Below are 15,587 nucleotides of genomic sequence, written 5' to 3'. Positions count from 1 at the left end.
AATTTTCAATAATTTTTGAAACATAATTTGCTTTGAAATTGCGCAAACTGCAACTCCCTGTGACAACTTCATCAAGTCCATTCCACAGCTTAATACCATTTACAGATATCGAAAAGGATTTAAGTGTGGTCCGTATATTTTTCTCAGTGAATTTACCTTTTCTTCTTAAATCATGCGAAACTTCTCTGTCTTCAAACATTGCTTGTAAACTGTTAGGAAGGCTTTTCTTTGAAGCCTTGTAAATAATTTGTACTGTGTGGTAATTTACCACATCACGTAATTTGAGAATTCTGCCTTCAATAAAAAAGTTATTAGTGTGTGCCCTGTAATTGGCTTGGTAAATAATTCGTATTGCTTTCTTTTGAAGAATCTCCAACGGGTGCAATGTACCTTTGTAAGTGTTTCCCCATATTTCAGCACAGTAATGCAGATGTGGGGAAACTAAACTCCAGTATAATACAAGCAAGGCCTTTTGATTGAAACAATGTTGTGCTTTCCAAAGTATAGAAATACTCCTGGCTATTTTGCCCCTGAGATGGCTAACTTGTGGTTTCCAGCTTAATTTATCGTCAATTATTACCCCTAGGACTTTGTGTTGCTTGACCCTTTGAATTTCAATCCCATTTACCTTGATTTTTACAGCGACATCTGATGCTCTCCTGCCAAACATCATGAATTTAGTTTTTTCTAAATTTAGTGATAACTTATTTCGGTTTAACCACCCATGTAACTTAGTCAATTCACTGTTTACGATCTCAACCATATTATTCAGATCTTTCCCCGAATAGAAGATGTTTGTGTCGTCCGCAAATAAAATCAACCTTAAGACTTTCGACACTTTATATATGTCATTTATATAAAGCAGGAATAATTTCGGCCCCAAGATTGACCCCTGAGGGACCCCACAAACAATATCTAAGCATGTCGATGTGAACTCCCCTAATTTCACAAATTGTTTCCTGTCATGTAAATAACTTCTGACCCAGTCATGTGCCAAACCTCGAATGCCATATTTCTCCAATTTATTAAGAAGGATGTCATGATTAATAGTGTCGAATGCTTTTTTGAGGTCTAAGAAAATTCCTATAGAGTACAATTTGTGATCAATAGCATTACTAATAATTTCTACCGATTCAGCCAAGGCCAGTGCGGTGGAATGATTCTTTCTAAAGCCGAAATTATGTAATATCTGTCGCATTTTGTAATAAAACGTCTGAACAGAATATTATATAAAAGATTGTACGCATTTTGTAGTCAATAAATACACAATGCACCAATTAATTACATTTTATATTTTATATAAAGGGCTACCCCCGCATTCTGTAATAACTACCACATAATGTAATACAATTTGGAGAAATATATTACATATTTCATTCATGCTGTGTATTACAAAATGCGGAATTTTATTTTCTAATGCAGGTGTTGTATCACATTATGACATCTTATTACAAACTATACTTTGTTACATTTTGGAAAGATTGTGTGAAAGTGCTTTATTTGACAGGCGTCAATACAATTTCCAATAATGAACTGAGTGTCCAAGACCAACATTTTGTTCCCTCAAGAGCCCGGCCTTGTCTAAATCGATTACAGTGGAGGGTCCATAAAACCGTATGAAAATAGAAATTAAGGAGAAAAAAATATATTCAAAAATACTTCAGACACAAGGCCATTCTAAGTGCTTCACAGGGGCAGACAATACATCGAGATTAGACATTAGAAATAGCTTTTAAGAGATAGTAAAAGTAATGAAAATACATCAAGATTCAAGATTAGACGATAGGAGAGAAAAAGAGTTTGAACAATAGGTCAAAAAAAGACAAGGGACAAGGTTCAGGAGAGAGAGAGAGAGAGAGAGAGAGAGAGAGAGAGAGAGAGAGAGAGAGAGAGAGAGAGAGAGAGAGAGAGAGAGAGAGAGAGAATGAGAGAGAGAGAGAGAGAGAGAGAGAGAGAGAGAGAGACAGAGAGGGAGAACTTTCAAAGTGCTTTAAAGTGGCATCAACTTCATCAAGATTAGACATTAAGAAATTACCTACTGCAGTATTAACACCCCCATCTCTTTCTTCTCAGTGTGCGCGTAAGAGCTCCACAGGGGGGAGAGAGAGAGAATGAGAGAGAGACAAAGAGACAGAGACAGAGAGAGAGAGAGAGAGACACAGAGACAGAGAGAGTGAGAGAGAGAGCTTTCAAAGTGCTTTCAAGTGGTATCAACTACATCAAGATTAGACATTATAGAAATTACCTACTGTAGTATTAACACCCCCATCTCTTTCTTCTCAGTGTGTGCGTAAGAGCTCCACAGGGGGGAGAGAGAGAGATAGAGAGACAGAGACAGAGAGAGAGAGAGAGAGAGAGAGACAGAGACAGAGAGAGTGAGAGAGAGAGAGCTTTCAAAGTGCTTTCAAAGTGCTTTAAAGTGGCATCAACTACATCAAGATTAGACATTATAGAAATGACCTAGTGTTAACCCCTCCCCCTCCCCCTCTCCTCCCCCTCCTCTTCTTCTCAGTGCGTGCGTAAGAACTCCACAGCGGGCGGCCACAACGACATAAAGAACCTGGGGGTGATCCGCTATCACCCGGAGATCGAGGACGTGATCCGGCCGGTGGGCGTGGCGCCTCTGGACCTGCCGTCAGAAGACCAGATCACACACGCTGTGGCCGACATAGTGCTGGCTGTCAACGATGAACACTACAGTGTACTGTACCTCGGAACAGGTGTGTGTGTATGGTTATTTATGTGTGTGCGTGTGTGTGTGTGTGTGTGTGGGGGGGGGGGGGGTCGTGGTGATGAGTGGGGGGAGGGGTAAGTGTGTGTGTGTGTGTGTGTATTGTGTGCAGTTTTTTGCAGCTGGAAGGAAGGTATCCAATCACAACGGAGTGGGGTTTGCAGCAGGGGGGGAGGGGCTGAGAAGCTCAAAGCAGTGTGTAGAGAGAGACTGCTGTGCTCGCTAGGGTAAGAGGAAGAGTGTCCCGAAAATCTACATAGTTTGTTTTGATGTGATTTGTGTCAGGTTGCTCTATAGCAGTTTTTAACAAGAAATTAAGACCAGAAAAGTAGTATAATAGGATCTCTTTAAGCATCAGATTTCACCTGTTACGAGTGAATGCATTGTACCTCATCAGAAAATAGAACCAAGTAATACATATCTAACGTATCTGCAGTATAATATAGTAGATATGTGAAATGCAGTGCATTCATACACCAAATAGTAGAGATTGTGGAAAAAATTGGCACAAGGATAACAATCTATTCTGCTTCAAAATCTCCTCAAATGATTCCTGGCTTTGACACGACTCTATTCGATCAAAGCAGTAATGCAGAGGGGCTGCTGTCGCCCGTAGCAGTTATTCCCAAAACTGCTCCGTGCCTCGGGGAGATTTCTATGGCAACCAACAGGAGTCATACGCTGGTGAAGAGTGTCTCATCACACTGAAGTTCACCCAGAGATGATCTCATATGTCTGCAGTGGATGTGTCATGTGTGCTTGTCATCCATTGGACATTTCTGGGGTTTGGTTCTAGTAATAGCTAATGGGAAACAATGTATATTATAGTGTTTTTGAATAAGTTTTTTTAAATACAAAGACACATAACAAACGAACAGGCAAACAAACACAGGAAAAGAAAAATATATTAATTAAGAAAAAATGTGAAGACAAAGAAAGGAAAATACACATTTGTTAAGTTTTCTTTATTAGTCAATTTACACGAGGCACATTCAAATTATTCTTTTCTTATATCCCCTCTCAAGTTACCACACTTCAGAGGGGGTCAGAGCACAGGGTCTAGCCATAGTACAGCGCCCCTGGAGCAGTTTGGGTTTAAGTGTCTTGCTCAAGGACACAATGGTAGAGATGGTGGGCACTGTAGATGTAATAGCAGCCACCACTAGTTTTACTACTGACACTCTCCTGTCCGGTGCCGGGGATCCAACCAGAGACCTCATGGTTACTGGGAGGAACCAGAGACCTCATGGTTACTGGGAGGGACCAGAGACCTCATGGTTACTGGGAGGAGGAACCAGAGACCTCATGGTTACTGGGAGGAACCAGAGACCTCATGGTTACTGGGAGGAACCAGAGACCTCATGGTTACTGGTCGGCCCCTCTTTCCTCTAGGTCATTCTCCATACACAAAATACAGAGATCATGAATTCAATTATAACCTTATATCCCCATTCAAAAGTAATCCAGAAATGGCTGCTAATGGAAATACAATGTAGTGTTTAAACTGTGATGGTGGGCTCTCGCTATAGGCTTTACTAAGTGTTTCAGTAATAGCAGGGAACGGATGGAGAGCTATGAACAGCCACCGGTCTCTGTGGCCTAAAAAGAAACTAGAGCAGTTAAAATATCTCACTGGGAGAAGGAACAGGTTGGAATGGAGGTAAACTGGGCCACACTTAAGGGATTTTTTTTTTTCTAAAAACCTGGAAATAATTATTGGACCACCAAAGATTTTTCATAAATGGACATCTCTACATTGAAGAGACTACGATGAACTAACTAAACACTTAATGCACCAGTGACACTTGTTAATTTGGAATGGTCTCTTATTTTTTCCATAGCTGCATGTTTAAGAACAGGCATGTGTGAAAGAACAATTGTTGGAAGTCAGTCTTGAATATCAGAATCAGAATAACTGTATACAGTATACAGACAGGGTGCTCCCGATAGTTAACTTGCACCCTGTGTGAATGGGTGAATGTGTACAAAACAATGTGAAGTGCTTTGGATTTGTGACAAACTAGAGAAAAGCGTTATATAAGTGAAGTACATTTACCATTTACCATTATATTGTCCTTGCACAAATACAACATAATTGATGTAGAAGCTCTCAAATTCAGTGCGATTTTGACATAAAATACCAACAAAAAGCACCAAAAAGGAGCTGGCCGCTGTGTCGCTGTGTGATGCTATCTTTAAAAACACATATATTTCTATTGTTTTATTAGAATAGTTTTGATTTTGTGATTTGTAAGAAAGAAACGACCATGGCATGGAATGGTATGCTTTCCCTTTTAGCACGTGTTCAATATTACATCACTTTTATTCCTGGACACTCCCCCCACACACACACAAACACACACACACACCCCTCCCCTTACCCCCTATACATTTCCAAAGGCGAGTAGCAAGTCAATCTCCTCAATCTGCATAATTGATTTCAGACATGTTCTTGTATCTGGAGTGATGGAGAGAGGCTTCTACCTTCTAGGAAAAAAAAATAAAAAATAGTAGTATGGATGGATGGATGGATGGATGGATGGATGGATGGATGGATGGGTGGATGGATGGATGGATGGATGGATAGATAGATACACAGACAGCACTGCTTGATGGATAATATTTTCAACCAATCAGAGGAGGAGTCAGAGTGCTGGGCCATGGGGAAATCAAACCAGATGCATTGTGGGTAGCCCTGGGACATTAGTCTTTCCCTGGCCATGGAAATTCAAATAAATATCCTTTACAAAGACGGGCTCAGAGACTCAAACCACACCATTAATCTTAGTGCAAAAAAGCAATGGCTGATATTAGTGTGGAGGCACACGCACACGCACACACACACACACACATGCACACACACATGCACAGACACACAAACACACACATGCACAGACACACAACACACACACACACACACACACACACACACACACACACACACACACACACACACACACACACACACACACACACACACACACACACACACCAACACACAGAATAATCCTGGTGTATTTTCATTTTCTCCTGCTTCCGAACACACTCTTATGCCTTTGTTTGTGCTGAATACACAAAGCAGACCAGCACATAGAATTATGTTGAATCCAAAAAGCTAAAACAAAATATATGTGTTGAATTTTGCGTGCTGATTTTGGCAGCCATTCCGTGTCATGTCTCCTTCTCTTTGCCAGAGCTCCTGTCAAAGCGCTATGTGGGTTTTGACTAATTAAAACATTCTTAGGATGGCACACTGCTGCTTATACGCCTTGGGTATGGCGACTGTCAAGACAAATATAAATGAGGGTTGTAATTAGGCAGGCAGGCACATAGTTATAGTCAATCCTTTATATGAAAAGACAGTCTAATTGAGATCTCACATACTGCATTGTGGAATCATGGATGAATAAAGTATCTCTATCTATTTCACATACGTATCTATCTATCTATCTATCTATCTATCTATCTATCTATCTATCTATCTATCTATCTATCTATCTATCTATCTATCTATCTATCTATCTATCTATCTATCTATCTATCTATCTATCTATCTATCTATCTATCTATCTATCTATCTATCTATCTATCTATCTATCTATCTACAGTATCTCTATCTACTAAAGACTTGAGGCAATGGTGGATGTTGCCAGCTTCTTGTCCTTGAAGGCCACCGTAGCTTCTGTAAATTCTCTAAAATGGGACCTGTGGAGTTTTTTTGCTCTGGGGAGGTATTATAGAACTGGTTATTTTTCAGTCTCAGCTATTCAAAGCAACCCCTCTTTTGCCGCTCAACACTCAACAGTCTCAAGTACAGCGACTAGACTGTGGGTGCCATGCACAAGGGCACCTTAATGCTGGCGGTTATGAAACAACATTAATTATCTCTGATCTAATTTCACCCCTCCCACTGAGGCAGACATTTTGTTTCTTCCAGTCACAGTCGCCTGGCAAACAGAAAGCTTTCATTTCAAAAAACAATATTGACCTAGAGACCAAACTGACACACACACACACACACACACACACACACACACACACACACACACACACAGAAAGTCCCAATTAGCCTAATAGCTTCCCATACACTCTTGAGATTGTGAACCTGTCTAACTAACCTGTTGCATGGTGCAGGATTTGACAAAGGGTATTTCTGTTTGTATTTTTGAGCACCAGCCAGCAAATTACTCAGCAGCATAGACGCATATACTAACTATATTTACTTCAAAATCTCTTACTGTGAAAACCAATTTACTTTGAGTAGCTGCAACACTACTTTCATATTCATATAAAAGACCCAAGGTAGTGCATTGATTCTGCCCACTTTCCATAGTTATGTTTCCTTCAAAAACACACTTTTTTAATCAAAATGAAATATACAGTAGCCATTCTGATTTCTGTAGACAACTCGAGAGGTTCTTGTTTGTAGTGGAGTGTCCTTTTCTCTGATAAATGTCCTTCTAAAAACATAGAGCTTTTTGGTCTAGTTAATAGTTTATATATAAAAATAATTGTGTGGGCATTCTCAGTGTGACCAGTAGGATAGTAACCCCATGCTGATTCTACAGCTGTGGGTGCAGCTGTTTCAAGGCAACGCTGTGTTCAAAATCAATGTAGAGTAATGAGTCTAGGGAAGTTCAACACCTGGTCTAAAGACATTTTAACTAATAAAAGAACAAATACATTCATTTTAACGTTGCTGAGTTTTGGTCTCTAGGAATTATACCGAATAACCTCGATATTGGACAATTATCTGACACTCAGCTTGTTTATTTTACGTCCATTGCCAACTATTGAAAATGATTTCTTCCAACAATGTCTGCACATCATCGGTACAGTTTTGGCAGTACAACTTAAAGGTGCTCTGGGGGACTTTCAGTTGTTGTTAGTACTTGCACCACCTTTCGGCAAAATCAGAAGTGTTTTCAGTAAGTTGGCTGTTGTTCCAGGGTGAGCGTACCCATGACAAAGGCATTGAGAAAAACTATATAACAATAGCATTCTTTACACTGATGGTCTCGTTTTCCTGTAATATGTAATTTATGATCATCAGAGGAAAAATTAGACTGTTTCAGAAATATTTAAAAGTTCCTCGTAGCACCTTTAAGCCTGTGGTATTATGTTTTGTATAAAACGTTGAGCTCTTGAGCCAGTGTCAAGAGGGTGAGGCCAGTTTGTAAACGCTGGCATACTGAGAAATATAGAGAGAGTTTTGTGGAGCTGATAGGCTTAATCAACTTTGTGTCAACTCGTTTGGAAATGGCTAGAATGTTACCGACATCCAATTATATGAAAAAAAGTTGCACACTATCACTTTAAATTGTCACAGTAAAAAGCAGTGTTTCAGTGTTTTATAGACCCCTTTTAGGAGTCAGAAGAAAAGTGGAGCAGTTTTTTTTTCAAAGGCTTTGTACTGTTATAAATTGACCAAAACAGCTGGCAGTATAGAGTGAGATTTATTTTCTTTCAGTAGCTCAAGTGACACATTGCAAACAGCTATAGATGCATCGTTGTGTTGACCAGTTCAGTCAGAGTCAACAAGAGAAAGCCCTCAGGGACAGGAGAAATGTCAGAGCAATACACTGGTTTCAAGTTGACTTTATGTTTGGAGTTCAAAAGGCTGTTGTTTTTCTCTTTTCACACAGTGTGACATCTGAGCATTGGAGGGGGAGGTGTGAGGCTTAAAGGTTGGATACCAAGGTGGTGCCCAGCTGGGAAAAATATATGTGTGTGTAACTTAGTGTCAGAGTGTGGAGGTTGCACTGACGGAGAAAAGAAAAAGACAGGGTTTGTTTGTGTGTGTGTGTGTGTGTGTGTGTGTGTGTGTGTGTGTGTGTTTGAATCTGTAGCCCAGGTGTATAGAGTGGGTGTTAGCCTTCTGTCAAACAGTTAAAAGGCTCAGGGTGAGATACTAAATGCATTGTTTTTTCAAGCACTTGTCAAATTGGCTATTCCTCTCCCATAACATGTTTTATTTCATACTAGTATAAAACGGTCCAAGGTGTTTATTTGACTAAACCTTGTCTGTTTGCGTCTGTACATTTCTCCTATACAACCATCTTTAACGGACATTTTTCTCAGAAGTTTTTTTCAATCGTCTCTGAACAAAAAATATGAACTTCTAAAGCACTAACAACAATTTTCATAATCATTCTTGGCACTATTCTGAAGGTTTTTACTGAAAGATGTGTTCAATTGTTGTTCATTGTCTGAGTTATGATACATTTTGTCCTTAAAAACATGACAAAAATACATTTTTAAAAACAATTTTACCATGTTCACCTGCAAGGTCATAATTTAATAAATATTTTTATTTTTTATTTTTTTACTATGGAAAAGGGGTAGGATTAAATAAGTGTATACTTCTTCCTGCTCCTTTTCAGGCATATCTCAGCAATACAGATAATTTGTTTTCTTTTATTTTTTATTTTTTGTGAAAACATAATTTTTGTTTATTGTATTTCCATGCTTTTCATTTTGTTTTGTATGTTTTATATGTCTGAAATAAATTGAATCAAATCAAAGGTCTCACCTGAAAACTAAGTTATAGGGTTTTTACTATAAGAGAATATGTGCTCAGCAAACTACACAAATATAACAAAAACATATTACTTTAGCCGATTCTGCATGACTTCAGCATGGTCACCCTTTTCCCCCTCTCCGAATGACTTGCTGCTATTTTTATGCTGAAACGCAGTTCTGACGAAAGAGCCTAAAATAGCTTTAGACAAAAGGCTCGGTGGATCAGATTAGAATAAGCTCTATAAGAAAAAAAACTTATCTTTGACTGCAGTGAAGAAGGATTTTTTGAAGTGTATGAAAAAAAATAGTCAAGACAGTTTGAGGAAAAAGACGGTCTAAGTGACAGCTAGAACCTGCCTGACTAATTACACAATTTGACAACGCTCAGGAAATGAAGATGTGAGATGAAAAGGAATCACTGTAATCACATTTTCACAGTGGGGAAGGTAGAGTCATCCGTGCCGCGCCAAAAGACAGCAGTAGTTAGAAACGCTTCCTGCAGGGAGCCCTTTGAAAATATCAAGTTGTTAATTTGAAAGATTAAAAGTATTTTATTCGCCACATGCTCATATAGTTTGTGCAGTGAAATGATGGTGGTGTCCGTATCACTGCGCTCAAAATAGAAAATGTACAATAGAATTAAATAAAATACTATACAAGTTTTACAGAATATATATATAGAAAGGTTAAAGGTGCTCCGAGGAACTTTCATTTTGTGTCCATTCTTGCACCCCCTTTGGACAAAACTGGTAGTGTTTTTACTACCCCGGCTATTAGTTCCAGGATCGGCGTACCTATGACAAAGGCATTAAGAAAAACGATATAAAAAAAGCATTATTTAGACTGACGGTCTCGTTTGCTGTTACATGTCATTTATGATCATCAGAGGAAAAATGAGACTGTTTCAGAAATATTTAAAAGTTCCACATAGCACCTTTAAGTGTTAAAGTTACTGCAAGTATTGACATGCCCAAGTTGTTGAAATGAGGAATACTATAAATAGATCAAATTAAAAACTGGATAAAAATGAATCAGATAGGGGAAGACAGTATTCAGGTTGTGTTGTGCAATATCACTGAACAGTCAGGAAATGAAGAAGTGAGATAGAAAGAAATCATTGTAATCACATTTTTCACGGAGAGCAAAAGACGGCACTAGTTAGAACAGTTTGCTACAGGGAGCCCTTTGAAAATATCAAGTTGTTATTTGGAAAAGGAAGGAGATTTTGTCTATAGAGGCAATAAGATAAGTCACTATTATGCTACAAAAAAACATGGTGGAATTCAACATGTTCCCAATGTCTGAAGACCAAAATGAATACAACTGATATAGAAGAAATGAATGTGGTTGGAGAAACATTTCTTGTATATATTTGTTTTATCAAATCTCTATAAAATTCAAAATATTGCCGACATCTGACCCTTTGGAAATATATAGTTGTTATTTGGAAAGCGAGGGAGCTTTCGTCTAGAGGCAATAACTAAGGGAATACAAATAACAGTAAAAGGTACAAGAACATTTTCCCTGCCTGTGTCCAATAAAAAACATCCCCAAAACTGAGCCCAGAAGTGTGCTATAGGCAATAAATACATATTGAGCCGAGCACTAGGCTGTGAGAGTGTGCTGTTTGAAAGTGTAATACCATAGCAAAGCAGAGTGATGGCTCTGAGCTAAAATAATCCCTGCGTTCCAAGCCCCATACTTCCCTACTATTTAGTATGCCAGAAAAAGATTTAGGGTGTCCCAATACATGCACGTCAATTGTAGTATGCTGAAAATACATAAATGCCCCACTAACTCCAATAGCATTTTGGAGTATTCGTCTTTACTCTTGACATTTCTCAACAAGATCAAAAGAAAATCTTTCTTATCTGATTTTTTTTCCGCTCCTTTGGCCCTAAAACTCTTCTGTACTTTAGTATGTAGTGTAGTGAAAAGAAAATGTATGTGATTTGGAACGTAGGGTCTGTTATGAACAAATAGAGTATGTCCCAATTGTATGAATACTGCATGCACGCTACATACATTTTACAGACAGTTGGGGTATGTTGCACATTAAAAATAAAAACTTTTCGATTTAGAACGCAGGGTGACTGACTTATTTTATTGTATTTTTGTTGCCAGTGCTGCGGTTTTGGCTCCATCCATCGAGGTTAAACTAGTACAGTTATACAATCTCCCTTAGCAGAGAAGCTTTGCCTTCAACAATGCCTGTTCAGAAATTCTCTAAAAGTCGTCACCTTTGGCCCACACCAGCATCCCTTAAGGCTGTAAGCTGTCCAACTGAAATCCATGTATTTATATTAAAAAAAAAAATGCATTTTGAACTGCACAAAAACTCTGGCAAAAAATGAAGAGAAAAACAGAATACATGAAGTTTAACCGATGACACCAAGGATGTTCAAGTCTTTGTCTGTGTGTGGGCAATGGCAGTGTGTGTTTGTGTGTGTGTGTGTGTGTGTGTGTGTGTGTGTGTGTGTGTGTGTGTGTGTGTGTGTGTGTGTGTGTGTGTGTGTGTGTGTGTGTGTGAGTGTGTGATTGTGTGTGTGTGTTTTAGAGGAGTATATAGACCTTTGATCCATGCCTACACTACATCTACAATTTGTTTTTCTTCCACAGAACAAGGCAAAGTGCTGAAGGTTCTTCACAGCAGCGAGGGAGTCTTCATCATATCTCAGTACTCGCTGTTCCGTAACGAAGGACCCGTTCTCAACATGGCCATCGACTCACAAAAGGTACTTTGACCTAACTGTGAAGAAACATTTCCAAGGTTTCCTTTCCTGTACATTCACACATTCTGTGTGAATGTACTAGAAAAGCGCTATTTAAATCCAATCCATTATTATTAATATTATTATCATTATACAAGGAATTTACCGTGTCGCACACACTGTACATACAACATAAACATTCACTTTGAGAACATATTGAAAAGCAAGTCAAATAATATTGAAGAAACAATACAAATGTTATATTATATTAAAAGGTGCTCCGAGGAACTTCCAGTTTTTGTTCATTCTTGCATCCCCTTTGGACAAAAGCGGTAGTATTTTTACTACGCCAGCTGTTGTTCCCATGACAAAGGCATTTAGAAGCATTACATAAGAATAGCATTCTTTGCACTGATGATCTTGTTTGCTGTAACATGATCATCAGAGGAAAAATAAGATGGTTTCACAAACATAAAAAAGTTCCTCGTAAGCACCTTTAAGAAATATTAATACAATTCTCATTGAGAAGAAACGAAGAGTTGTCCATTTGTGTGGAGCGAACAGAACAGTCACTATAATGCCACAAAATAAAAAAAATAAAAAACAATTGGTGGCAATTGTTATTAGAATTATTAAAACCCCAAGTGTTTGAATAAAATGATTTGAGTCAGGCTTCTTCAAAACCAGGTGAAGTTTACTTGCAAACAGCATACAAGGGAATCAACAATGTATCTGGGTTGGTACATGGTTGAATACAAATAAATGAACAGTGTACATGGGATTATATGCAAGAGAAGGTGGTGTGTGCGCAAACACACACTAAGTTTGGTGTGTCCAGCCCTTGTTTTTCTGGCGAAAGCAGAAATGTTTTTAATTAGGTAGATATTCCCAGAAATTCACCTCAGCTGGTGTTATCCTTCATACAATGTCTGATAACAGAATATGGGAGTCATTTCTCCTCAACTACTGTGCACATGAATGCGTCATACCTCTGTATGTGCCAAAATCTTATTAGGCAGTTTTCTTCTTCAAGGCTAAACAACAACTTTTGTCTTAGCAAAACACTTTGGGGCTGTTAGTTTACTGGGACAAAGTTCAACAGGCAGAAAGCATGTATTGTGCATTAAAATATTATACAATCATAAGGCAAATTAAATTCTGTTAACAGCAATTTTGTTTTATAAATAACATTTCCACAAACTACTAAAATGATTAGGCTTGTATCATGGCTGGTTGAGACTGTTTAATCTTCCATTTGGGATTAAATTATCCTTTACAAAATATTATATATTTTCCGGCGTATGCCCTGTGTGTGTTTAAAAGGCGCATGATTTTCAGAGCAGCAGAGCCTCTGAAACAAAGACAGCAACTGCTTCCAATTATTTTGTCCTACAAGAAAGGACTTCAGATGTATGCCGGTAATGCTGTTGCTGTTATTGAGTAAAAAAAAGAAAAAAGAAAAACGCCTGTTGCATCTTTCTCCTCCTTAGGGACATCTGTATGTTGGCACGGCGATGGAGGTTCAGCGACTCCCATTGGCTGACTGCAGTCGCTATGGAGACACATGCAGAGAGTGTATCCTGTCCAGAGACGCGTACTGTGGCTGGGACCGGACCAGGAGGCGGTGCATGGCTATCCCGCCCGGATACAACGTCACAACTGGGTATGATTGGTTGATATTTATACATTTTTTTTGTGATTTTTTTAATTGTCTATTTAAGCTTTTTAACATTTTTCTTTCCCTTTTTGGAAAAATCTGTGATTATCTCCTCACAATCTACTCACTTTCTGTACTGAGTGTTCACTTAAAAAAGCCTAGGCTAATACCCAGCCTAGGCTCTGTAAACTGGTATGTAAACTAGAGGTATGTAAACAAACGGGGCCCACAGTAGCTAGCAACAAACCTATTTACAGAGCCTAGGCTGTGTATTAACAATGGATTTTTTTTCAGCGCACACACAATAGACTACGGGCTAATCCCTGATGGTTATACAGTGTATCTGGGGTAGATTTTGGGGAATTTTTAAAGGTATCAAAAATTGTCGCCCAATACTAGTTCATACTAAATCATGCCATCACTACAATGCACGTTGAACTAACACTGTGTCTCCCTTGGTTACTAGATTAATTTGGCTGTATTGGATATTTTATGCAATTCCAATTTGAACTGAGAAAATGAAAATCACTCGTGTGCCGTAATAAGCCTTTAACTCCACATTCTAATTGTCCCTCGCTGACATCGTTGAATAACTTGTATCTGCGTGTTGTAATTTGCGACTAGCAGAAGGTTTTGATTTGATGTGCAACTAAAATTAAACATTTTGCTAATTTGTCGTCTTTATTGTGTTTCTCAACAGAACGCTCATTCAGAATCTGGACCATTCCAACACCACGGTTTGTGGGGAAGCTGCTGGTGAGCCCTTATCTACTACACACACACACACACTTTCTCTCTCTCTTTCTCTCTCTCTCTCTCTCTCTCTCTCTCTCTCGTTCTCTCTATCTCTCTCTCTCTTTCTCTCTCTCTCTCTCTTTCTCTCTGTATCTTAATTAAACCAAAAAAAAAAAATCTCATTGAGTAGCTACAGTTTGAAGATGATTATCTTATAATTGAACAGAAACCCCACAGGGAGAGTTTTTTTTTCATCATGTTCTGCCCCATGTTTCACAGCTCAAAACTAAGTTATAACCTCGAGTCATTAGACCACAATTACTCCGCTCTCTGAAGGAAAGGCCATTGATCTGATTTTAACATTATAATCATTTCCAGCTGTGTCAGTTGTGTCACATGTCCTGTCCTTAGAAACTGATATCGTGGAGCGAAGGCTTGCAAACTTAAAATCTTAATTTGAAAGAATATACTTCATACTTATACTTTTAAAAATATATTACATGTTTAGTTTTCACTGAAAGATACAAATGATTACGCCTTGCTGTAGGCTTTCTCCAAGTCTAATGTAGCCCTATACTACTATGTCTGCAGTTTAAAATGACTACTGAAGTGAAAAATGCCCAAAAATAAAAATTAAAAACTTTACTTTGTTCCTACAGCTCTGAAGCAGCGTCGAACTTCGCCCAGAGAAGTGGCAGTTCAGTCCAACACGTCCGTCTTCCTGCCTTGCCCCGTGCGCTCCTTCCACGCCACCTACCGCTGGGAGAAAGACAACTGCATCAAGAACTACCCGTGCCTCTTCTCCGGGGACTTCTGTGTCCTGGGACCCGTGGTCGACACCCCTTTAAAGGAAGGGGTCTTCCGCTGCATGGCAACCGAAGATGGGTTCAAGGTGGAAGTTATCTCCTTCAGGCTGGTCAATAACGGCCGGCTCCTAGCTGCTTCGCTGGCCTCAACGGTGGGGCTTTCGCTGCTGCTAGCCGTAGCTACCATGTGGCTACATTAACTGCAGCTAACATGAATGCTAATGCTAATGCTAGGCCCTCATCCTTACTTACCTGGTTCCCAATGATAAGGGGCTAACGTTAGGAGGAGAGGTTCACAGAGCATTGAAGTACATGGTTGGGTTAGAGTTAGATGGAGAAAACATTAATACAAACCTTTTCCCTATCGATTTTTTAGAGAAATATTCCTGATAATATAAGTTAAATGAAGATACATTGTTTTGCAT

The 15,587-nt window shown here is 38.9% G+C and overlaps 1 protein-coding gene across 1 annotated transcript in view; it reads left to right on the top strand.

The window, feature by feature from the left end:
• The window catches only part of LOC307259465 (semaphorin-7A), a gene marked incomplete at both ends in the record, with an annotated part of 54,583 nt that extends 39,221 nt beyond the window's left edge, over positions 1 to 15,362 (top strand). Inside the window, 5 exons of the mRNA XM_080039321.1 lie at positions 2,513 to 2,720; positions 11,873 to 11,988; positions 13,455 to 13,627; positions 14,322 to 14,377; positions 15,016 to 15,362. Coding sequence (XP_079895447.1) covers positions 2,513 to 2,720; positions 11,873 to 11,988; positions 13,455 to 13,627; positions 14,322 to 14,377; positions 15,016 to 15,362 — 900 coding nt within the window. The remainder of the gene's footprint in view (positions 1 to 2,512; positions 2,721 to 11,872; positions 11,989 to 13,454; positions 13,628 to 14,321; positions 14,378 to 15,015) is intronic.
• Between the last annotated feature and the right edge of the window lie 225 nt (positions 15,363 to 15,587).

This window comes from Ammodytes marinus (genome assembly GCF_949987685.1).
Source record: "Ammodytes marinus genome assembly, chromosome: 13".
NCBI classification, from domain to species: domain Eukaryota; kingdom Metazoa; phylum Chordata; class Actinopteri; order Uranoscopiformes; family Ammodytidae; genus Ammodytes; species Ammodytes marinus.
Note: the sequence above shows the minus strand (reverse complement) of the source record. Positions and strands in the feature narration are given on the sequence as shown.